The following is a 24,734-nucleotide window of genomic DNA, read 5'->3' as shown; positions in this document are numbered from 1 at the left end:
GGAGAAGGGCATGGCAACCCACTCCAGTATTCCTGCCTGGAGAGTCCTATGGACAGAGGAGACTGGTTCATAGGGCCGCAAAGAGTCGGACACGACTGAAGCGACTTAGCATGCATGCTATCTCTTCAGCAGGAAAAAACACGTAACAAATTCATTTGGTCAACAATTATTTAGTTCACTATTTGTTTTGACAGGAACAAAATGCTTGAATAAATTCAATGGCCAGATCTATTTGCATTTAGCCATTTCCCCTATACTAAGATAAATCCTATCTGGGTTAACATCAGTCAATTTGCATTCTTTCATGGCTTGGGATCACAGGAAAGGCAAAATTTACTACAGAATCATCTAAGTCACACAATATAGTACAATAAATACTACCATCCATAGTAAATACTAGATTATCCACATTTCAATAAATCCAAATTCTCAATTAACTAAAATGTGCTGCTCTGATACCTTCCAAACAAAAAATGACAAATGTCAAGAAAAAAACCTGAAACCTTGCAAGGAGAGAGGGAAATAAAACACAACTTCTAAAAGCTAGTCTGGACCCAGTAACTCTTCAGTCTGGATTATATATGATGACAGATGAGTTTTAGAATGAAGGGAATGTGAGGCATAGGAAAATCTACTGTCAATGAATAATCCATCATGTTCACTAGCCTGTACTTACCAAGGCAGGAGAGTAACCATAATAAGATTTTTCAATAATATAATGATTGAAATAAAAAGCAAAGCTTTATGGTTAATCCCAGGTTAGTTATAAAATTAAATTACTAAGAAACATTCTCTTACAACATGGTTCTCTAGACATTTCAGTTAATTAAGATTTTATAGTGCTGAAAACCATATATTTGGATCAAGATCAAGAACTGTGTTTCTACAAGGGTCTCTGAAATTAACTCGAAATAGGAGTACAATCCAGTTATATCCCAGAAGTACAAACTACTTATACTCTGGGCAAAGACTGAGAAGCCCAAAATTTGACCTGGAAAGTTGCTGATCTTGTAGGTTGACTGCTGAGTCAACACTGGCAAGTGTGGCTTGCATCTATGAATCAAGTGGACACAAGGGCTCAGGGCCCTTGACTGTCTCTGAGGTGTACTGTTGTGACAATATCTATCAATTTTCTAGGACTCTGTTTCAAAAAATAATTATAAACTTGTATATTTGTAATAGGTAATAAGCCAAATTTGATAATCTCTTTGCCATTTTGGCTTGACTCTTCCTGTGACATCCCAAAACACACCAAACCCACAACCCTCAAGACACCCAAGATTTCTTGTGTTCCTTCTGATTCTTACCTGGATGATAATTTCTGCTGGGCTCTCTTCAGCTTTCTTTTGGCCTACATTCTGAATACGCATGAACTGGCCTGTCGCAGGCACTCCTGGTGCATCGATTTTCCTTGTCGTTAGGGGAGGGCCAACAGCAGATGGACTTGAACAGGACTCTCTACATTTCTGTTGCTGGGGAGTGGAATTCGCCATCCCTGCCACCACCACATGGGTGGAGGGTAATGATCCTGCTTCACCAGTGAGCACACTAGTGGCAAGAGCCTTCTTTGGGGGATCCACTACCAAATGCTCTACATTTGTATCAATCTGAGCTTCCATCAAAGACATTTTCAAAATGTCTGACACTGCTGTCTTCTCAGAGGCCTGAATGGGAGATATGCTTGTAACTGGTGATGTCAACTTAGGCACAGAACTGCCACCAGTTATCTTTGTAACTGTGGGAGGCTGGCGCCCCTCAAAAGTTATCTTTGTAACAGAGGATCCTTGGGTTATAATTGGCTGCTCCACCTGAAAACAAATTGGGGTTGTGTGTGTTACAGCTACATATCTTTGAGAAAACCTATCAAACACCCCAGACAATAATGGCAAAAGAAACATTTGTGCTGTATACTAGGAAGATATTTTGAAGCTTGGTGTTTCAATAAGAGGGCTGATGGGAAAGTATCTGGTTACTTTTAAGAAACCTAGCGAAAGAGGAGGGGTCAAAAGAACCTTTGTTCGGCCAGCCAAGGTTCATAGCAGTAAAGGAAAAAAGTCACAGCAGCCTTGTTTGCCTTGGGGTTTACATCCCCAACAGTACACCTTAAACCCATCTCAAGTCATTTCATATAATCTTCAGCTTTTTAAAATAAAGGTAGGGGGTTTTCAATCTTTTGCTTCAAAATACGTTTATACAAACATATTCTATATATATATGTATTTGTAATACACACATATACACATACATCACTCCAAAGCCACTACTTTTCCCTAATATAATTTTTCTTTTCAATATTCACAGATAATTCCTCTGAAATCTAGAAGATAAATTTATTAACCAAATGGTGGTGGTGTAAACTACAAAGGAAAACGGTCAATGAAGCTCCTTAAAAGACTGTAGTTTACTTATTAGCATTACCGCCACAGAAATAAGAGTTTACAGGCACGGAAATAAATACTTTATGCTTAAAAAATGAAAATAATTTAGGTATATCTATGCATTGTTGATCAATGCTGAAGTTATTTCATTAAAAACTGCCTGGAAATTCAAGTTCTGAGTGCTATGCTTTTTTTCTTCCTATATTAGTGCGTACATTTCTTCCCTAATGTCAACCTTCTGATGTAGTAAAGTAATACCAGCGTAATGAGGCTTTTGAGTTTCCTCTTGCCAGGAGAATGCACCGCTAATCACGATAGGGTCGTGATGTTTTCATTTTTTTCCGTGAACAGAGAAGTTTAACTTTGCATGCTATCAATATTCCGTTACCTGGCTTGCCGGCTGTTTCTCTGAAGAGGCTGGGAGCGGCATTTGGCTCTGGGGGGTTTGGGGTTGCACGTAGATTTTTGGTTGGTTCGGAGCCTGCTGCAGTTTAGGGAGCTGCTGCGTGGTTTTCACTGCAAGCACCTGTACTACAGTCTGGGGGGGCTGTGCCATTAAGGTAGGAAGCTGCCTGTCTTTGGCCACCATGGGATGCTGTGTGTGCTGTACATCTGGCTTGGGCTGTGCTTGTTCTTGCTGGAGAGGGGTGAGTTTCTGATGCCTGATGGAAAGCTGGGGCATTTGCGGGAGTTTGTGCTGGAGCTGGTCTGCCTGCAGGTGGATGGTCTGCTTCTGTTTAGTCTGGAAGCACTGCAGAGTTTTCACTTGCAGCTGAGTCTGTTCCAGCTGTGGCTGGCTAAGTTTCTGCGGTTTAGCTGACTGTGACTGAGTCAGGGCAGATCGATAAAACAGACCTGTCTGAGGGTCTAAAGTGTCCATCTCTTCAACCTCGCCCTCCTCAGTTCCAAGTTCCTCGCTGTGTTTGGTAAAAGCAGTGTGACTGCTTAATGCCTAAGTAAAAAAGGCACAAAGTAAGAATGAAATAAGAAAAATACCTATATTGCTACATTTTCCTCAAATTGGAAAAGACTTGATTATGAGAATCATTCAAAATTTTCAGAAGGGAGAACCTAAGAAGACCAAAAAAACTCTCAAGGTCTCTAACTCTAAAGGCAGCCTTAGATTGAGACTCTTAAAATTTCAACTCTTAGACATTAAGTACTGCAAAAACTGGCAAATGTACTGCAGTAAGAAAAGTCTCAGAGGGCCCAGAACTTAAAAAGTAAGAAAAACAAGGATGCTCTGCAAGCAGAGCACAAGATGAGAAAAGAAAAGGCTCCCTGGCTCAGGACATAGCTCCAGAGCTGTTCATCTGTCCAAAGGAAGAATGCAGCAACCCAGAAGTGAGGTACCCAGAGAAAATCCAAGGTTCAGAGAAGCCCACTTGTGCTGTGCACCCATTTAGCACAGTCCAGGAGGTAGGCATTGTCTGAGGGCTGTGCCCATCCCAGTCTCCGCAGAGGGCCTCTTTGCTAAGGGTGGAGACGGGTGGCCAGGCCTACCAAGGTCTGAGTGATCTGCCCTCTGCCCCAACCCTCCTCGCCTAGGTTCCACGCCCACCAGGCATGGCTTTCAGACACCTGGCTCCCTCCCAGGAGGGTAGGAAACTGTGGCAGCAATAAGAGCACTCCTGTCAGGAGAAACAGAGATGGCCTGATATCAGTTATAATAGTGTTGGGAGGCAGCAGCGATCTTGAGTGACATGGTTAGAGCCAGCTGTCCGACCTCCCCGGGTGTCTTGAGAAAAGTCAATGTCAGGACAGCCAGACGAGGGCCAGACTCCAGGCTAAGAGCTGACACCCAGCAAAATCTCTGGCCATCTGATTTCCCTCAGTGACAGAAGATCCATCTCAATCCCATCCTTCCCACTGCTTTGTCAAATGCTACACATCTACTTAAACTTTAAAACTTTGAGATTCAATCGAAACTCTCCCTTATCTCATAATGACCTTACGCGTACAGGTTTTTAATTCAACTATTTCTTCATGCCTTTCCAGTAGTTTGCCTGTAATTAGGGTCAACTGCTACCAGTTGAGTAATGATAAGTCATGCTTAAATCTGATATTTATGATATCACTTTATAATAGAGGCAAGAATCTTTAGATTTAAATCCTGGTTCTGCCATCCAGAATAGGTTATTTAATTTCTATGGGCATGAGTTTCCTCATTTGTAAGAGGGATGATATAATCACCTTGCAGGCTCATAGCAAGAATTAAATAAGTTAAAGCATTTAAAGCTCAAAGCACAGTATCTGGCACAAAATCAATATGTCAATGTATTTTTTACCTTTTCCCCATTACCCTTGGTACCACATTTTTTGTCTTATATTAATTCATTTTCCTTCCTGTTGAATCTCTTCCTCAATTGGTCACATTTCAGTAAAAGAAGTCAAATAATATTTATCTAGTTATTTTTAATGCTCCCATAAGGATTCATTATGAAAGCAAAAAGTAAAACAAATGAAAATCTCAGCATCAAACAGCTTAAAGAAGCCAACTTCTATTTCATTTGAAAATCTTGCCTCAGTGATAAACCCTTCCATAACAAGAAAATACATAGAAACAGTGACCAATTCTGATGTCATAGATTCATCTAGATAGCTTTACCCTTTTGAAATGTTGAGTTCACAGAAGACCCAAGAATACTATTTCTTAATTACTTTCTGGTGTTAAGACTCTCAGTTCATTTCCTGTACTCACCCCTCACAGATGAAAGAACTACACTAACACTCTTTAACTTAGTTATTTCCCCTCTTATAATAGGAGATGAAACTGAATCTTATTTCAGGAAGGAAGCAGCTACAGAAGGTAGAAGGAAAAAGAAGAGATACAACCTGCTGCATTATGTGGGTGATTGCTCCCGGGGAAGAAGCTGGGATGGACTTCACCACCACGGATGTCTGTGTTGCAGTCTGTGACTGAGCCACATGCTGGAGAAGGGTCCGCTGAGGCTGGGAGGGCTGTTGGGGCTGGGAGCGGTGGCTGACTGAAAATAGAGGAGGTGATGATATTTCTCCAGAAATCACCACAGCATCTGTAACCAGTAGTCATTTTAAACAATTGTCTGTGAGATTGCATCACAGAGAGAAAGTGTGGTACTAGGAGGCAGAAGACCAGAGTCTGCCCATTTATGAGCTGTGTAACTCTGAGAAAGTCACTTATCTTCTCTGAGACTCTGTGTCCTCATCTGTAAAATGGGAATAACAGAGCTATTATAAGGATGAGATGAGAAATGTATGTGGAGGCACTGTGAAAACTATTACCACAAAGGAGGAACAAATCCCTTAAAGCTACATCCTCCTGTGAGTTGCACTCTTTCTCCAGTGACCTTTACCCCATTAAGGTAACAAAACAACAATCAATTTCTGCAATCAAATCCTAGACTAATATTTTTAAGGATAGTGAGACAGTACACGTTTTTAACCTCTTGATCCCAGTTCTGAATGTAATGCAAAAGCCAGAAGCATTCACTCCCTTATATACAAAAGACATTCTCTCATATCCTAAAGATTTAGGAGGTCAAAGTGATACTGCAGAAAGAAAACTGGATCAACAGTCACAACTGGATTCTGTCCCATTCTGCCACCAATCAGCTATGTGAATTTGAAGAGGTCACTTAAACTCTATGTTACTAATCTCTAAAATTCAGAGGTTTTATTTTGTCTATTTTTGTTTTTTATTAGGATAAAATTTCATTTCTTAGAAGAGGACCAAATGAAGTAATGAGTTGAAAATGGTCCTTAGATTAAGTACCAAAATATAAAGTTAACAAAATAACAGAAAAGTCAGTGTTCTTTCATCTTCTCAAATTCAGCTCATCCAAAACAAATGAATAAGAGTACAGTTCAGGACATAATTCCACCTCTTAAGTCTCTTGCTGTAAGGTTCCATGGAGTAAACTATACATTTAAACTACACATCTATGTTGATGCCAAACTATCACTTTTAATCAGCCTCAATTTCAACTTTTTAAACACTTCTTATTCTACAGAGTTTTAAAAATGTTTATAGTTACTGGAAACCAACTTTTTGAATCAGAAACAGATAAAAATAAATCTGTAAAATTAGCTAAGGATTTTGAGAATATCAAAACCTCTCAATAATCTATGGTTCTAATTCTCATATATCTTGATCTACAATTTCAAGTAGTAGTGGTTCCATACTTAGAAAAGTCATAGTCAAATGCCCAAGGATAAGATGATCACTACAAAATCAATGTAAAAGTGCCATTGTGAGTATAGAACTTTAAAGCTATCCAGTGAAATACAAATAAGCTTCATTTTTATAACACACTTTATCTATATTCAAAAATGACATTTTTCTTTTTTTTTTTTTGAACATTTTTCTAATATTTATTTATTTGGCTGCACTGGGTCCCAATACTGCATGCAGCATCCTTGATCCTTGGTGCAGCATGTGGGATCTAGTTCTCCGACCAGGAATTAAACTCAGGCCTCCTACATTGGAAGCTCAGAGTGTCTGCCACTGGACCACCAAGGAAGTCCTACAAATGTGGTTTTTCTATTGTTGCTACATATATGCCTACATGTGATATGAGGTGACAGGCAGCACCACTAGTACTCTTTTATAAATGCACCATAGCATCTTACTGCATTTCACAATAAGCTTTATATATACATTTTAAATTATATGAGTTAATAAAATCTTTCATATGTGCTCAACGAAACTGGAAAAAAGGGAGTCATGGTTTGTATTAAAATAACAAATACTGAAATCATTTACAATATAACTGAGTAAGAGCAAAAACAAATCATATTAATAATATTAAAACTAAGCAAGCAAATCAATGAAGCTTTTTACAGATAGAAGCATCATCAGAAATGAATGACATTTGAAAAATAATAAATATAATTTCTGATGAAATTATCAGATTATATGTAACATTTTTGCTGCCCACCCTAATCTTCATAATTATTACATTTATTAAGAAATGAAATGGTTTTCATAGATGATCAACTGAAACCATTTAAGAATAATCCTCAAGATACTATAAATTCAAGATACTATAAATCTCTTCATAGTAATTCCCCAGAGTGCAGGTAAGTTAAAGAAAAATAACATCCACTGCAGAATAATACAAGAGCGTCAGGAAGTTGGCTTTGAAGTAAAAAAAAAAAAAAAAAAACTCAGTGAGGCTGATGATATGATGGGAGAAGATTATAGAAGGGAGGTCACAGAGTAGATATTTGGAAAACAGCTGAAGTGACCTTTATCTGGGCCATATAAACACCATAAAACAGTCACTTATTTCTTTAAACAACTCTTATTTTCCAATGTCAAACTGCTCATTTCTGAGAAAGAATCTGACTACTCTGCAAAAGGAAAGTCTCTCTCCCTTTTACTGAGTAGAGCTTACCTTTCCTCTACCAGATCAGAGTAGAGCGCATCCATTAAGTGGTTTGCCCCCAAAACAATCATCTTTTACCTTCAGTCACTTTTACTACAAATGGATGCACACCACTTACCTAGAAGGGGAAAAGCAACCTCTGTCCCCTCATCAGTGCGCTCTGAAAAGGATAAGTAAGGGAAGATATCATAGGTCTTGTTATCTATTTACCGTTTGATAGTCTAGTCTATCCCCAGAGGTTATTATCGATTTTCCCAACATACTGCCCTCTGCTTTTTGCTAAGTATCTCTAAAGAAAGATGCTAGATAGCTTTACATAATTTTTAATTGGATTTTCCCTTTTGGCAATTTTAATCCATTAGTCTTAACAATAGCTCCTAAAATTATGCCAAAAAATTCATTTTCCACTTTGGTATTTACATCCTTCAAATATTTGCAACTCTATGTTCTCTTATGCTTAAGAAAACAGAAGACAGGTGTTCTTTATATATTGCCTCATAAGTCATCTCTCCTAAGCCCTAATTATTCACGTTACTACTCTCTGAACTCCTCCAAATCTCGAAGTAATAGAGTGCCTAAAACAGAAAGCAGTATTCCAGGTGTGGTCTCACCAGAATATGAAAGAACCTATTACCGTTCCTGCTCCACTTCTCTACATATGCCATCCAAAAATATCATCAGTGTTTTGCTGCCAGACCACATGAATACCTAATGTGCTTTCCATCACAACTCTTAACTATTTACAAGGACTTAAAAGTTTCCACATTTTTTTCTTTACATTAAAAAGGGGGAGGAGGGTTGGATTTTATACGTTCTTTCTCCCTTGACCCACCTCCCCTTCCCCAAAACTAAAAAATCCAAATGTATATGAGTGTTTATTCCCCTAGAAAAGATATTCTATCCTCTCACTACCAGTGCTGCCTGATGTTCACAGATATTCTTTAAGGCCAACTGCAGTTTTATATTACTTGCAAACTTTGTAAAATCTATCAATTTTCTCCCTCTAATCATTAAAGACAGGGTAAATCCCAAAGACACTGTGAATCTGTTCTCAGAGAAAACTGGAAGAGATGGAGAAATATAAAAAATATATTTTCCCCCAAACAGTCATCCCATGAAATCCAGAAAGGTGGCACTCCTACCTTAATACTACTTTTTAAAAGGACACCTACCAGTAGTGATGTATTCAGCAACTAGTTCTGACTCTACCACCGCAATTGATGGACTTTCAGGAGAATGTCTCTTTTCCTGGGTCATCTGAATAGGCACTGCCATTTGACTCAGGTCAATAGTGGGTTGTCTTGGTTTAGATTCCAATTTTTCCTTCACTGTATAAAAAAGTCAGGGGAAAAATTAACTTTATTACAAACAAGTACTAAAGCCAGAGTTGTTCATGGAAAAATGAACAAGACCTCTGGGGTGCCACATGGGCAGTGACTAAGAAGCTAGGAAGTTGAAAACAAAAGGGCAGACTACTGTATGGCTATAGAGTGCACAGCTTGTACAACCATACTCAGTAGCATAGCAAGAACTCATATGCGTTCAGACTAAAATCTCCCCCTATTATCACCAGGCCAAACCACTGGATCTGTTTCCCTTGTACACACTCCCTTTAGAACATTTCCTTTACCCTTAGTCAAGGCAGTACCTGGTATTCTTGAGTTCACCAACCTGAAAACAAAGGGTGAGTAAGCAGTACATAACATTATTTGCTCCAGGACACAACTGCCCAGAAGAGCACAACACAGTGACCAGTTTAATTTGATCTATTAAAAATTCAAAAAAAAAAAAAAAAAATTCAAGATAATCCCCAAAGAAATGTTACATTTTTATGACTCTTGAAGAATAAAAATATTCATTGTTAGGAAAATATGGTCTCTCTGTTCCTGCAAAAATGTCTATGGAATGGTCTGGGATCAAGAATGGTTTCCATGGATAGAATAACTTTCTAAATTATCACCTTTTCTACAAAATTATTTGGTTTCCACCCTCTATAAGGCATTAACGGAAATAGTTGAGTATGTCAAAGACAAGGAGCTAAGGAAATGCCTAAAGCCAAAAATAACACCAATAAAAAAAATCAAAGACTTAAAATAAATGCTAGTATTCTTTGGGTAGTGTAGAGTGGATGTTACAACAAACAGTAACCAGTAATTAAGTCCAGTAAGCAATCATTCAGGTTATTCTCACCAAAGCATAAAATGTGATAAAATCAAGATAATCATTTAAACAAAGTAAAACAAAACCAAAGGAATACAAAAGTCACCCCACAAGTAGAGAGGACAGTGAACTGGGAATCAAAAGACATGGAATCTCACTCTGCCACTAGCCAACTGGATAACCTCTCTAGGTCTCAGTATGTTTATCCATGATGAAATGGTTGGACGATATCATCACTAAGGTCCCCTAAGAACTCTGACAATATCTGATCTATTATAATAGAAAAGTCAGTATAACTAACACAGTTTTGCCTAGAGTTTATAGAAGATATTTAGTAACTGGAAATACTGATTGGATCTTGCTAAATGAGAACAGCTTTGCATGGAAGCTCAGGTTCTTAAATTATACAAAGAACTATGAAGATAAAAAAAAATTAGAATGTTAGCAAGGCCCTTAATGTTTTATGACCACAAAACTGCTCCACCAATATCAAGCAGGATGGCAGAAGCCCTCCAATTTGCCTTCTACTATTCTTGAATAAAATTGGCAAATGTACTGCATTTATCTTTGTGCTTAGAAATCAACAGACCTACTTCTTTCTGGTGACAAAAGGCAACAGGATTGTCCATTTTGAGCAGGAGAGAGAGAAGAAAAGAACTGTGCTGTTTTTTCTTCTTTCTTCTGATGGAAACAATAGACTATAGTCTATCTATCCTTCAGTACTCCTGTGAACATCTTAATGAACTGACAAGTAAACAGACTGAACCAATGATTATAGACAAGTCCAGAGGGGGGAAATGTGCTCAAATAATAACAAAGAAAATATAACAGTAGTAGTATTTTAGCACAACCCATCTCTAGAGAAAACATGCTTCATTCAACTGAGCATGTGAATTCATACCTGTTGTCTGTTGGAGTTCTAACAGAGCTTTGATTGTTGAAGTAGCTGATTGTGATTCACTGGATACATCCTGATAAATTATGGTGGGGCTAGTCTCCATTGCAATCTCATGTTCTGACCAATCCTGACGCCGGGAAGCAATTACATGAACTACAGGCTGGGAATCTGTTTTATATTAGTTAAAAAAAAAAAACCCTATAAACAAAGTTTCTCTTAAAAAAAAAAAAAAACAATTTGTTCTTTTTAAAAAATCTTTGTTTTACTACAAACTTCATGCTTTATCTCCCCAAAAAGACTGTAAGCTCCCAGAGGGTATAATGTCTTTCATGTCTGTATTCATTTATTCATTCATTCATTGATTCAACAGACTGGGCATCTATGTGCCAGTCTACATTTGGCACTGAGGATATAAAGGAGCTCACAGAATAATCAACGGACGCTCAAGAAGCACACAATCTGGTTGGAGAGACAGACATGTAAAGAGACAAATTACAATTCAATGTTATAACTGCTATAATAAATAGGTGTGCATTTCTGTAGGTGGGTGCATGTCCATGTACCATAAGAACGAAATGCAGTATGAGTCTTATTTTCCCCAATGCACCTAAAAATGTGTTCTGTATTACAATCTGAGCATTCAGTCAACACTTATTGGAGTCACTGAAAGGAAATCCTGTCCACTGACAAGAAAAATGGATAAATGATCTAGAAGCAGCATGATATAATAGGACACGTATAACATTCAGAATTCAAAGTCTTAGGTTACAGTCCCAGCTGTATCAATTACCAGCAAGTTGATTCTTTGGGTCTTAGTATCATTATTTCTAAAATGACAACACTAAATTTACCTCTCTACCTCACAGGCTTTCTGAGGATATAATGAAATAATATATGTAAAAGAGCTTTATAAACTATGAAGGGCAAAAGAAATGTTTTATTGTTGTTGTTGTTCTGGTTGCGGCCTGACAATTTCTCAATTCTAAGCCTTTTTGTTAGTTTCAAAATAAATTATAGCCCTAACTCAAGGCTTATTGTATTCATGCTATATAAGTATGCATGTAAATATCAGACACATCAAATCAAACAACAAATTATTTGAGTTTTCCATCTACAGAATAAGTAGATGGAATAAATAGTATAAGTGTAGTATACACTACACTATTGTTAAGTTCCTAAACTCCTTGGTCCAAGATACCACATAGAAATTACATAGGCTATAAAAGCATGACTCCTACTCCCAAGTTTAGATTCTAATCGAGGAGACATAAAATGTGTGTGTGTGTGTGTGTAGCTTTGTATCCTGGGATAAAGTCAAATGATTAGGGCAATTATATAATAGAAAGAAAAAGACTACTATGAATTGGAATGGTCAGTGAAAGTATCACAGAAAATAACTCATGCAGCCCCAAAACCAAGAATAAGTACAACTTAAGTTCACCCTTCTATGAATTTTTTATTTTTGAAAACCACAAAGTTGTTCAAAAAGGTTGAAGCAGCAGGAATGACCCTTCAAAAATAAAAACAAAAAACCTATCTTCCCCAAAAAACAAGATCAATATACAAAATATCTGGAATTTTTATTTACCATAAAAACAAAACTCTATTTCCACTCTCTACCTTATCCTCTAAACTCTAAGTAGACTATATGCCACACCAGGGATGTGTAACTTCCACTAAACTTCAAAAAAAAAACCTAGATGATTGAAGAACAACATCATGTAGTAATATTAAATGCCACATGAGGCCTATAGCAGTTTTTCTTTACTGATTCTAAGAGCATATATAAGAAATTAAAGAGACCTGATTATATTAGGGAATCATTCATTTTATACAAACTTAGTTCTCAATTTTAAGAATCTCTCATGATGCTATAAGTACCCCTTCGTTACGTGAAAGGACCTATAGGGAAAGAATGACTCTGCAACCCAACTCTGTAAAATACATATATTAAATACCCAAAAGAAAGCAAAAACTGCATTGGTAGAGAGATAAGGTAAAATAAGACTGGAAAAAGAAAACACATTTCTACAAGGAGCACCTAATCAGACACATCACCCTACATAACATCATCCCATAGGGACTGTGGAGACTGGTTTTTCTCTTTTTGCCCATACACAAAAAGTGCAGCTAACCATACAAAGAATCAATGCAGCAACCCCAATGGCTGTGACACAGAATGAGTGTGAACCTAAACGTAAAAAACATTCCTTGAGTGATTTTCCTCTCTACTTTTGGCTCACACTTAGACTAGATAAATCTACTGCCTACCAAATCTGATGCTGAGGTCAGAGTGCAATAACTGAGACAGCAGGAGCCTGATACAACAGTCCCATTTGATTATGCAGTGTGCATCCATCCAGACTTCCCTACCTCTCTTGGTGGTAGGTGGATGGCGGCCTACTGACCCTCAGATATCTTTCTTCATAGGTCATTTAACAAATATTTACTGGGCATATACTACATGTTATGTACTAGAGATGTACACTATACTGTTATATCCAAAGGCAGATTCAGGCATCTCTATGGAAGAATGTCTCTTAAGTCTTTACTACAAAAACTTTCTATCACATTTGCATAGAATTGTAAGACCTCTCAGGCTTCCCTGGTAGCTCAGCTGGTAAAGAATCCACCTGCAATGAGGGTGACCTGGGTTTGATCCCTGGATTGGGAAGATCCCCTGGAGAAGGGAATGGCTACCCATTCCAGTATTCTGGCCTGGAGAATTCCACGGACTATATATTAGTCCATGGGGTCGCAAAGAGTCAGACATGACTGAGCTACTTTAAACTTTCACATGAGACCTCTCAGCTAGAAAAAATAAATCTAAAAGTATGTTTAATACTACCATCAATCCTATGTTAAAATCTTCAAAATAATACCACCAGTCCAGGAATCTAGCACTAGAGAACTCACTGTTTTCCAAGGCAGTTTCCTTTCCATCTTTGCGCAGTTATGACAATTAGAAAATTTTCTTGTATGGAGTGGAAACAGGTCTTCTGATTGCTACTCAATGGTTCTAGTTCTGCCCATGTACCTACCAAAGACCAATTCTTTTCCCTCTTCTTTGTCACAGTCTTTAAGATAACTGACAACAGTTCCTGTGTCCCCCACAACCCAACCCAATCTTCATCTTCTCTTCTTTATGATAAATGTCCTGTCTCCACCTACTGTTCTTCATAAAAATGATTCCCAGATGTTGCATGCATCTAATTCATCTATTCTATACTAAACCCAGGATGTATCTTTTCCCTGATGTAATAGGTATCTTTCCTCTGAAATACTGTCATACAAAACAAGAACTTCACAGTATTTAACTGTTTACACAGCTTTCCCCCAAATGTTCCTTAAAGAACATAAGTTCTTTAAGATGTTTTGCAAAAGAAGGGTTCCATGCTCAAAAAAGTTGGGGGGCATTTTATATTATATACGCCACTCTTGATCTTTCACAATATATATCACCACATAATGACTCTGAAAAGTTCTGCAATAAGTATTGGTATGTTTTGCTTAACCTTCATTCATTCCTTACCCTCACCATGACCTGCTGAGATCATGAAGCTTCTGGAAAAATCATCCTAGAAACCAAGTTACTTAAAACAATGTCTTCATAGGATGCATTTTTGTATTTGCCTCATATATGTTCCATCTTAAATCCCTACCCTTGATTTTGTCTCCTTTTTCTCTTCCATTTTACTTCACATAATCTTGTATTCTAGCTAGTCTACTTAAAACCTTTTTTGGGAAATAAATTTTTCTTTTAACATTTTTTTCTTTCTTTTAAAAAAAAAATATGGAACCAAATAAGCCCAATAACCCTGTTCCCAAGTGAAAAAGGGGAAAAAAGAAGATCCAAATAGGAAGGAAAGCTGAGGAGTTGTGGAAGGCATGTGGCCCAATTTTCATTTAGCGACCTAGGCAAGTATGACCCTGAACTATTAGAGTTGGTCATCTAGCTGTCTATCAGTATGTAAAAATACTTCAGGTGTATAGAACTTAAAAGGTCCACTCACTAGGTTAGGAGAAACCCCAGAAAGGAAAAAATGTTTTGGATTCAGGCAACAAAAATGAATTTATAAGGCTGAAGCTTAACCCTGTGCCACAGTTGCTGCTACAGTTGCTATTTTATTTGTTCATTCAGAGAAAATTTTACTAGTGTCTACTTAGAGCTAGCTAATCTCTTCACTAAATACTGAATATACAGAGATGAGTATGACGCTTGCCTCTGAAAAGTTAGTAGCCTAGTGGAAAAGAAAATAATTATATTAAACAAACAAAAAAAGTACAAAATAAAATGATCAATGATAAACTAGCTGGTAGTACAAAGCAATTTTGGAAGCCTAGTATAGAAGCAGTAATGAAACCTCCCAGGGTGATTAAGGAAAGTGCCATAACAAGGTGAAGATGAAGGTCTCTTCTAGCCCGTGAGGAGATAGTTCAGAAATAAGGTATAAGGTCTAAACTGCTTCTCCTTTCAGGCAGGGAATGGTGGGGAAAGTTTAGAAACCACAAGTAGAATCAAGGAATCCTTTGGCATAAAAAGACATCTTTATTCTAAGACTAGTATAAAGGAAGTCACTAGAAAAAGAATACGAAGTCAAGAAAAGTCAATCTATTCTTACAGCAGAATGCCAACTATAAACTAGGTAACAAATAATAGACTTTAGAAAATTATCACTGGATGCTAAAACTAGTAGATAAAGATGAGGGATATGATATTTATATAGTTTCAAACCATCTCTCCATATATTACCATTAAACTCAAAGGGAAATATGGTAATTTCATAATGCAAAAAAAAAGGGAAGGCATTAACCAAAAGATCAACATTAACATCATCAATATTTGGACAAACTGACATCAGTGCCTTCTGATAAGATAAAGCTAAGGATACACTACATCTGTGGAAATCATGCTGAATCAAATAATAAACATCAGACAATGCAACTAAATGTAATGCATAATATTGATGTGGACCATGGACTGGTGGTGGGGGTAGGTTGTTGTAGTGGCAAAACTACAAAGACCATGATTGGATAGTTGATAGCATCTGAATGGATTGTAGATTATACAACTAAAATTTTAAATTGTGATTTTGATAACTGTATTTTAGTTATAAAGAGACTAACCCTTAAGAAATATAAGCCAACAAATATAAGTATTGAGAGATAAAGGGCATGACATCTACAACTTGTTCTCAAATGGTTAAAAAATTCAAAAATTATAAACACACAGAGGGCGGCACAGAAAGAGAATCAACAACAAAGTAAATAGGGCAAAATATAAATAAGTGGTGGATCTAGTAAAAGACTATACACAGAAGTTCTTTTTACTCCTGCAACTTTTTATAAATTTGAAGTTACATTAAAAGTACTAAACAGAGGTGTGCTAAAAACTACAAAAACAATATAAAGAAAAAAATGGACTGTTACACAGTGCTTATATTCCCAGTAGGTATGAAAACCAAACTTGAGTCTTAGGCTTAGCAAAACCTTATCCCTTTCTCTTATAACACAGCATATATATATTCCTAGTCCCTTGGCTTTGGAGAATGTACTAAGAAACTATACAGTGAAATGGGGAGAGGAGTAAATGAAGACTATAAAAATTGGCTTTAGGAACCTCCCTGGTGGCCCAGTAGTTAAGAAACCACCTTGCAAGGCAGGGGACATGGGTTTGATCTCTGGTCAGTGAACTACGATCCTACATGCTGCAGAGCAACTAACCCTGCATGTCACAACTCCTGAGCCCACGCGCTCTGGAGCCTGTGTGCCACAACCAGAGAGCTGCGCAGCACAACGAGTACTCTGCACGAAACAGTGAAGACCCAGCACAGCCAAATAAAAAGCAAATACATAAATACTTTTAAAAACTGGCTTTATAGTTAACTATATTAGATATCCCTCTCTGGTGATTTTTTTCTGTTTTATAAAATATTTTAAAGGAAGTAATATGCAATGAAAGATAAATAACAAAAGTAAAAATAAATTATGCCACATATAATAACAGATCTAAGAGCAAGAAACTGCACTCAATCACTTCCAAAAATAGTCAAGTTCTTGTCCATTTCTTAGAATGAAAACTAAAGGCTCCCTAATGTAATGGCATGTTAGGGAAGTAATGACTGGCTTATAGTTCCCTTAGGAAAAAACCAGCAATTTCAAAGGTAACCTGAGATTGTGTATATATAATTTACTGTTCAAGTTCCCATTTCAGCACCAATTCATAACCTAAACATTTTACCTGCCTTTTATGAAAACATTTCTCAAAGGAAAAAACAGCTGGAATTATTCAAGTAAGTACAGACTTAAAAATAAAAGAGGAAAAAAGAATCTTATTGTTAGTTTAAGAACAGAATCTATACACATCAAATCAGTAAGTCTAAAAGAAATAGAGTAAATATCACCCCACTGTAACCAGACATAAACTGATTCATAACCAATATAGAATGATATATTAAACCTTAGCAAATTGATTCAGAAAATATTACTATTACTAATATGCTGAAGAAAATTATCCATTTTATAAAATGAGAGCCATACTGTTTGCTAAAATCAATATTTTATTTTTTATCAATGAGTTTTCAAAGACCATTTCAAATGCTACCTTCTTCATGAAGCTTTCTCATAAAGTTTATTACATAGTATAAATTTAAAAATAAATGTTCAAATTGAAGTAATGGAATAATTAGCGATATGAACCATTAGTAAGACTAACCTGGGATGATTCCACTAAAGGGTTAAAATAATAATGCCTGTACAATATGAAGAAACTGTATTGAAAAACTGAAGGTGCTAAGAAAGCGTTCCAGAGAGAATAATGTGGAAGTAAGGAGAGGAAACAGTGTGAGTAAGAATGATCAAAGAAAGGTAAACAGTTCTGTTTCGATATAGCAGAGCTTGTAAGTACCGGCATAAATATACTGCCCGGGTGGTTAAGGTAACTGACACACACAGGGGCACTAGATTTGTTGTTGTTTTTCAGTCGCTCAGTTGTGTCTGACTCTTTGCAACTCCATGAACTGCAGCACACCAGGCCTCCCTGTCCTTCACTATCTCCCTGAGTTTGCTCAAACTCATGTCCATTTAGTCAGTGATGCCATCCAACCATCTCATCCTCTGTCGCCCTCTTCTCCTCCTGTCCTCAATCTTTCCCAGGATCAGGGTCTAGATTTGTACAAAGTCTCAAAGTTTATGATCAATATGGGTGGTTAAGGTAACTGACAGGCACAGGTACTAGATTTGTAGAAAATCTCAAAGCTTATGATTATTGAGTTTATTTCAAGTGACTCCCTACAACAACACAATTAAAATAGCACTAACTATAACTAGTTTCCCTACTATGGAGACTGGCTTCATATCACCTTCCTCATAATTAGGACAACCACACAATTATCATCTAAACTGGAACACCTATGAGAGTGAAAGAGAATGCTATTATTATTCTAGAACAGAAATAAACTAAGACTTATCCCTTGCAAACTGCAATGTATGAACACCCACATACAGCCCACTTATAGGCCCATCTCTGGCCACCATGATCCTTTCTCAAGGTTCAGCAAAAATCATTTCAAAAGGTACATTCACTTTCTTGCACACTTCTACTTACTCAAAGCAAACAAAAGGAATCACAGCTCTATCCAGTTTGGTAATACCTATCTGCCAAAATCATCATCTAGTTTATGAATTATTTGGTGAACATATGCCAGGCAAGAAAGAATGGTAAGCCTTACCGAAAACAAAATTTCTGCTCACATCAAACAAAAAACAATAAAATCAAAAGAACTGACAAGTCAAAGTATACATATTTGTATATGTATACAAATACATACATATTTGAGATCCTTAGATTCAACTATTTTAGAACTAAGGCATAATCTCAGCAATAATTATATAAATCAGAAGTAAAATGGTTCTTACCTTGGGAACTTTGGGAGGACTCTGTAGAAGAGGAACTACTATCTGTATAACCCTGTGGTTCTTCCTTTCCTTCTTGAATAGATGAATTACCAGCCTCTGCCACCCTGGATGCTTGTTGTAATGTTTCTGTGACCAGTTGCCTTGTTTGTTCACTAACAACTGTGGCCTGAAACGTCACTGGTTTGGGTTTAATAAGAACCTAGAAGACAAGTGGAAATACAACCAGTATAAATTTTTGAGCATTTAAAATATGTTTAACTTCTAGATCAAATAAATATTTTCCTGACATGGAAAACCGTACTCTGGCCATTTATTATACTTGGGGCACAGTATTGATCATCACAGACAAATTCAATCTATGAATCAATCATACCAGGCCACATATACATTTCATGCTACAACAGCTACAATCCTGACAAGAGCCTTTGCCCTGTTTTTTCTTGCCTATAATGACTTCAGGAATCCTTTTACAATTTGCAGTTATATGGTAGAATGATAGCCACAAGCTAAGGACGGCAGAACAGAACGACACAAGGAGCCTAGATTCCCAGGGGAAGTATGTGTATGTCTGTGTGTGTGTGATAGAATTTAAGTATTTATGTATACTATACATAGTCAGCATAAGAGGAAAGATTTCCTCAGATCTCCCAGGAGAATTTTTGAGTCACAATAACAGTCCAGGATTTCCTTCCTTTAAATATTTATCAACATAATAAAAATAAAACCCTAATTTGTTTAAGCCACTGTTCTTCAGGTTTCTTTTTAGCAACCAAATGAAATTCCTAATTAACACACCTGCACAAAGTAATCTTGCTTAGGACCTAAGTCATCTTTTAAGAAATCTCGAAAGGAACACTAATTTAGACAACTGGGTGTGCGTGCATGCTGTCATGTCTGACTCTTTGCGACCCTATGGACTGTAGCCCACCAGGCTCCTCTCTCCATGGGAATCTCCAGGCAACAATACTGGAGTGGGTTGCCATTCCCTCCTCCAGGGGATCTTCCCCACCCAGTGATTGAACCTGCGTCTCCTGCATTGCAGGCAGATACTTTACTGCTGAGCCACAATTTAGACAACTACTATAGTCAATATGGAACATGTGACAGATCAGCTCTTGGCAAAGATCAAAACCACAGACAGTAGAACAAGTGAAATGGGAAGAAAGTTTCACACTGAACCATTCAATTCAAAGTGTGGACTCCAGGAGTTAACTTCAATTGGGTACATGGAATGAAAATGTTACTTTACCACAATTATTTTTTACTTCTCCATTTATAAGAATCTAAATCTTTCAGACTCTATTGTCACCCATGTCCAAAAATTCAAGAATGAAAACATGGGTTATGACAAAGATGATGGAGCAAATATAACAGTTAACACTGAAATTTAAAGCAATTTGACCTTATTAGAAAATCATAGAACTAATGGTTTTGATAGATAAACTATTTGGCTATAATATTGACGGAACTGATTCTAAAGGCAAACTATTAGTTTATAAATTATTATCTTTTACAAAAATTCTAAAATAGCATTTTTTAACCAGAGCTGACATCATTTACTTTTATATTCTCAAAAATGTAAAGTACCTGCAAAATAAACAGTAGCCCAGCAACACAATTTCCCAGGTAAATTTCTAGAAAAGCTCCCTTATCATTTAGTGGTTGAAAAATGAACAGATCTCTACTTTCTCCATTATTTAGGTTTCAAGGAAATAAAATTTTATAAGTAAATATCTAAAGTGCTTTCAAAGGTCATATAAGCTTATACAAAAATATTCTTTGACAGATTATGAATAATTACCATCCTCTGTCAACCATCTACTTCTCAAATAACAACATACACCTTCAGCAAATTTTACTCCAGGGGATTCTATTCTCTAAATTTTGCTCATGACATGACACAAATATTTAATTTTTTTTAAGTACTGAAAAGAGAAACACAGGTTTTGAAAACAGATGGTTATAAACATCCAATCATAACTTTTAATAATCTGGTTCTTTAACGTTACTCATCTTTTTGTTCAGATTTCTACCTTGGAATTTTATGAATTTGAAATATACCAGAGTCAAGAAAAATCACCATATCTTAGCATACCTGTGTTTTCCCTTGCTGCCCATAAACAATTTTTGTTGGGATGATTTTAGCTGCTGGTTGAACTGTGGAACCTATACCTTTTGGCTGAGTTACAATCATTTTGGTGATGGGTCTTGTAGCAGTGATAATAGCTGGCTTTGCTCCTGTTGGCACCGTCTGAATAGTCTTTTCTCCCTAAATTGAAGTCAGTAAATACATGAGATTTACATACATTTAAATGGGGAAAGAAAGTCCTTTTACTGATAAATCATAGGAAAGTTTTACCAGGATGATGGGGAAAGGGTTGCAAATTGTGCAACAAAGTATAAGCTTCCAGGTGATCAAAAATGTTAGAAATAGTTGAAATGATCTTAGAAGTCATCTGATTAACCTTCTGTCCAAAGAAGGCAGTAAATATTTCTTGGTGAGTCAATTTTAAAAATTACCTTATTTAAGAATACTTAGTATTCTCTGTCATTCACAGAATGTATATACTAAAAGAGAGTCAAAAATTATAGAATATATACTAAAATGTTAACAATGGTTATCTCTAAGTGTTGGAACCATAGGTCGTGCTCCCCCAATATTCATCTTTATGTGACAGTTTATATGAAATAAACATGTGTAATAAAAAAATTACTGTGCATTCTACCGATAGCTAAATGTTCACATACAAAATAAACTAAATTTCCCAAATATGAAGTTATAAGGCTATATAGCAGAATGTCTATGTGAAATAGTATGGGCAAGAAATGTAATCAGCAGTGACATTAACATTTTTTGTGAGGTTACACTGGAAAAAACAAAGAAGAAATAGGACATTTCCCACATTAGCATGTTACTAATATCACTTTAGTCTATTAACTAGGTAGTTAAGCCCATTAACTTTTCACCATTTTCTACATTTTCATCTGCTTTATTCTTAAGTACTATTTTCTGATCATTTATGGAGTCAATACTTGAGCTTAACAAATTAAAGTCAAATACAGTCATTTTACTAAAGTACTAAAATTTTAAAAATTAAAATCCATAAAATTAAAAAGGAAAATATCTAAAATTTTTTCACCTTATCAGTTTTTCTTTTCAGTCACCATCACCTAAATGTGTGGCCACTGAAATTTAGCAGCCAGTAAAAACAAAATACCTAGGTGAACTGGCAAAAATGTAATTACTCTGTGAATTTAGGTTAAATGACTACAAACTTCACAAGTTTAAATATCTGCTGCAATAATCTAAGGAAAACATGGAGTGTCTGCCAACCATGTGATTACTTATTTTAATACATAACACACCCTTCACGGCAGCATCTCTGAAAAGAGCTCTATAGTCATTTGCCAAAAGCTGCTAGTTTGCAAGTGGGTGTGCCCTTCTATTAAGAAGCTCAACGGGCCCTGTCCAAGTACAATTATAAAGACCCATTCAAAACAATCAGGCTTATTTTTTGAAAAAGCTCTTCTGGTTGTGTGTGTGTGTGTATACATGCACAGGTGTGTGTGTGTGTGTGTGTGTGTGTGTGTGTGTGTACATGCACAGGTGTGTGTGTGTGTGTGTGTGTGTACATGCACAGGTGTGTGTGTATGTGTGTACATGCACAAGTAAGCAAGTTATGAGTATACGTGCATGTACGTATGTGGTGAAGAGGATGGTCTTATACCCTGATCTTGTTTGACTATCATTTCTTGAGTCAAACTTTTTGCTATTAGATATACATGGCAGCTAGTACTCACATATACTATTTTTAGATCTATATGACCGTAGGACCTAGAGTACATGGTACCACTCTCTTTTAATATCAAGTTCCATGAAATTACAAACCATGAAATTTCTGAAAATCTATATTCTAATTCTGGCTTTATTTTTGGCTTACTATGTGAACTGAAGCTAGGAACAATCTACGCTTTCCTACATGATGAAAAAATCTAATACTAGACACCCACCAGCACTGTAAAGACTATGATGCCAAGGAAGCCACTAGAGATCAACTACAATGAAGTATAGTATTCCTTTTTCTAGCAAAGTAGAGATACTACCAAACCTCTGTAGTTAAGTACAAAGAGTAATAACAGTAAGAAAAAACAATTTATTGAGGACTTATGTGCCAGGTACTGTTTTAAGCACTTTTAAAACAGTTACCAGTTAGTTACTCATTACTCAACAAACTCACTGGTAGAGATCATCATCCCCAATGTACAAATGAGGAAATTATGGATGAGAGAAGCTGAATAAGTTAGCCAAACACCTATGATACTCAGAGACAAAGCCAAGGTTTGGCTAAGTTCAAATCTCTTAACTGCCTTCAGAACTATAAATGCCTCTCTAATTTACTTGATTTTTTTTTTCCACTAGTTCAAAAAAAGTAAAAATGAAAGAAACAAATCCTTGTCATTAATTTAGTCTTAGCGGCAAATATTTCTCTTTGCCTAACCTACGTCCAGTACTAGACTGGTATCTACTGGCCATAAGCAGGAATAAAACTGTCCACTGACAGAGCTCCCTCTGAGTTAGGCTGGTAGAATCTTCCATCTGAACCAAGCTAAGATTGAAAATCATAGTATATGAGCAACACGTTTTACAAATTACTGTAAAAAATGGCATCAGTAGGTGGTGTTTTTTACATCACAGTAGGAGTAAATCAAGCCATTCTAGCCATTGTGGGTTCTAAAGTCCTTAGACAAATATTTATAGAGCTGGTCTTTAAAATCCTTAGTAGACTGCTAAATTAGCAGTTCAAGCTCTTACTTACTCCAGCATTTAGCAACGTTGTGACAACGTTTTTGCCCGGGAGGCCTTGAATGGTGGTTCCTTTTCCTGTAGTCTTTTGCACAACAATCACATTGGGCTTGGAAGTCATGGGGATTGTAGTGATTTTGGTAGTCGTTCCTTAGAGAAGGGGGGAGAAAAGGAGGCCTGAGTTAAGGACTAGTGATATTTGGTTATTTCTATTTATGTTGTACACAATTAAATACATGTAGTCAGTGTCACCCCAGAGATGTCAAAGCTGTCATGAGGATGAAAATGAAGGCCTTGGAATAATAAATTAAAAGTTGTCCTAGAATGAAAAGAATGTTAAGAATCAATTCTTACAGTGTTTATCTTTTCGGAATCTAAAGACCTACATACCAAACTCGGAATCTAAATATATCACCATCTGCTTCCCTATCGATATTCTTCTTCTGACTAGTTAACCAAAACAAATTAGACTATTTCATAACAAACATTTCTCCCAAACTCAATAGTATTACCTGTGTGACTAGTATGAAAGGAAAATGCTTCAAAAAAAGAACATAAAAAAGGGTAAATGTATATCAAAATTCTCATGTAACACTATAGAGAACATTTATGAAAAAGAAATGTCATTTATTTTTATGTGAACAAAAAAGAAAATAAACACTAGTCCCAGACCAAGTCAGATGAAACGTGTACTCTTATAATTTGCAATATTCTGAAAAGTCTGAGGATGAAACCCTAATTTATACACTTAAATATGTAAATTTATATTTTCAATCTTTAAGATGTATATAGTAGATCTATATCTACCAATCCAAACATATTAGTATCTTACCCTCTCCCCCACATCTTTCCACAACCTGTTTCTCTTCTATCAAATTTATCTTCCTATCATATTCATACCCTATACTCTTCTAATTGTTCAAGTTGGAAATCCTGGTGCAAATCTTTGATTCTTGCCTTGTCTTCACTCTGCATCCGCTAACAAAATGAAGCCCCTTAGCTCCAACTGTAATTTTTTATGCCACTGACTCCTCAGTGTTTAGCACACATCGTATTGCAATTACTCAAGTTATCATTCAATGAGTATATGAATGAACTAAATTTGTCATAACAAATGTCTTCTTTCAAAATGTTATCAATGTCAGCTCAACAGACAGGCCCACATCTCTCTTGCTTTCCTGTATCTTCTCCCTATTTCAAGTTTCTCT

At 36.4% G+C, this 24,734-nt stretch overlaps 1 protein-coding gene across 13 annotated transcripts in view; it reads right to left on the bottom strand.

Moving 5' to 3' along the window:
- The window catches only part of EMSY (EMSY transcriptional repressor, BRCA2 interacting), an 80,498-nt gene that overhangs the window by 4,755 nt on the left and 51,009 nt on the right, over nt 1-24,734 (bottom strand). For 6 of the 13 annotated variants that reach the window (XM_061150808.1, XM_061150735.1, XM_061150789.1 and 3 more), the window contains 8 exons: nt 23,540-23,676; nt 20,818-20,991; nt 18,723-18,921; nt 10,809-10,973; nt 8,920-9,075; nt 5,214-5,413; nt 2,767-3,330; nt 1,308-1,808 (listed from right to left, as the gene is read on the bottom strand). In XM_061150808.1, coding sequence (XP_061006791.1) covers nt 1,308-1,808; nt 2,767-3,330; nt 5,214-5,413; nt 8,920-9,075; nt 10,809-10,973; nt 18,723-18,921; nt 20,818-20,991; nt 23,540-23,676 — 2,096 coding nt within the window. Of the gene's footprint in view, nt 1-1,307; nt 1,809-2,766; nt 3,331-5,213; nt 5,414-7,865; nt 7,908-8,919; nt 9,076-10,808; nt 10,974-18,722; nt 18,922-20,817; nt 20,992-23,539; nt 23,677-24,734 lie in introns of all 13 variants that reach the window. The other 7 variants (XM_061150744.1, XM_061150779.1, XM_061150761.1 and 4 more) reach the window with 4 other exon arrangements.

The sequence above is a fragment of the Dama dama genome, chromosome 1 (genome assembly GCF_033118175.1).
Source record: "Dama dama isolate Ldn47 chromosome 1, ASM3311817v1, whole genome shotgun sequence".
Classification (NCBI taxonomy): Eukaryota; Metazoa; Chordata; class Mammalia; order Artiodactyla; family Cervidae; genus Dama; species Dama dama.
The sequence above is the reverse complement of the archived record's forward strand: the minus strand, read 5'-3'. Positions and strand labels throughout refer to the sequence as shown.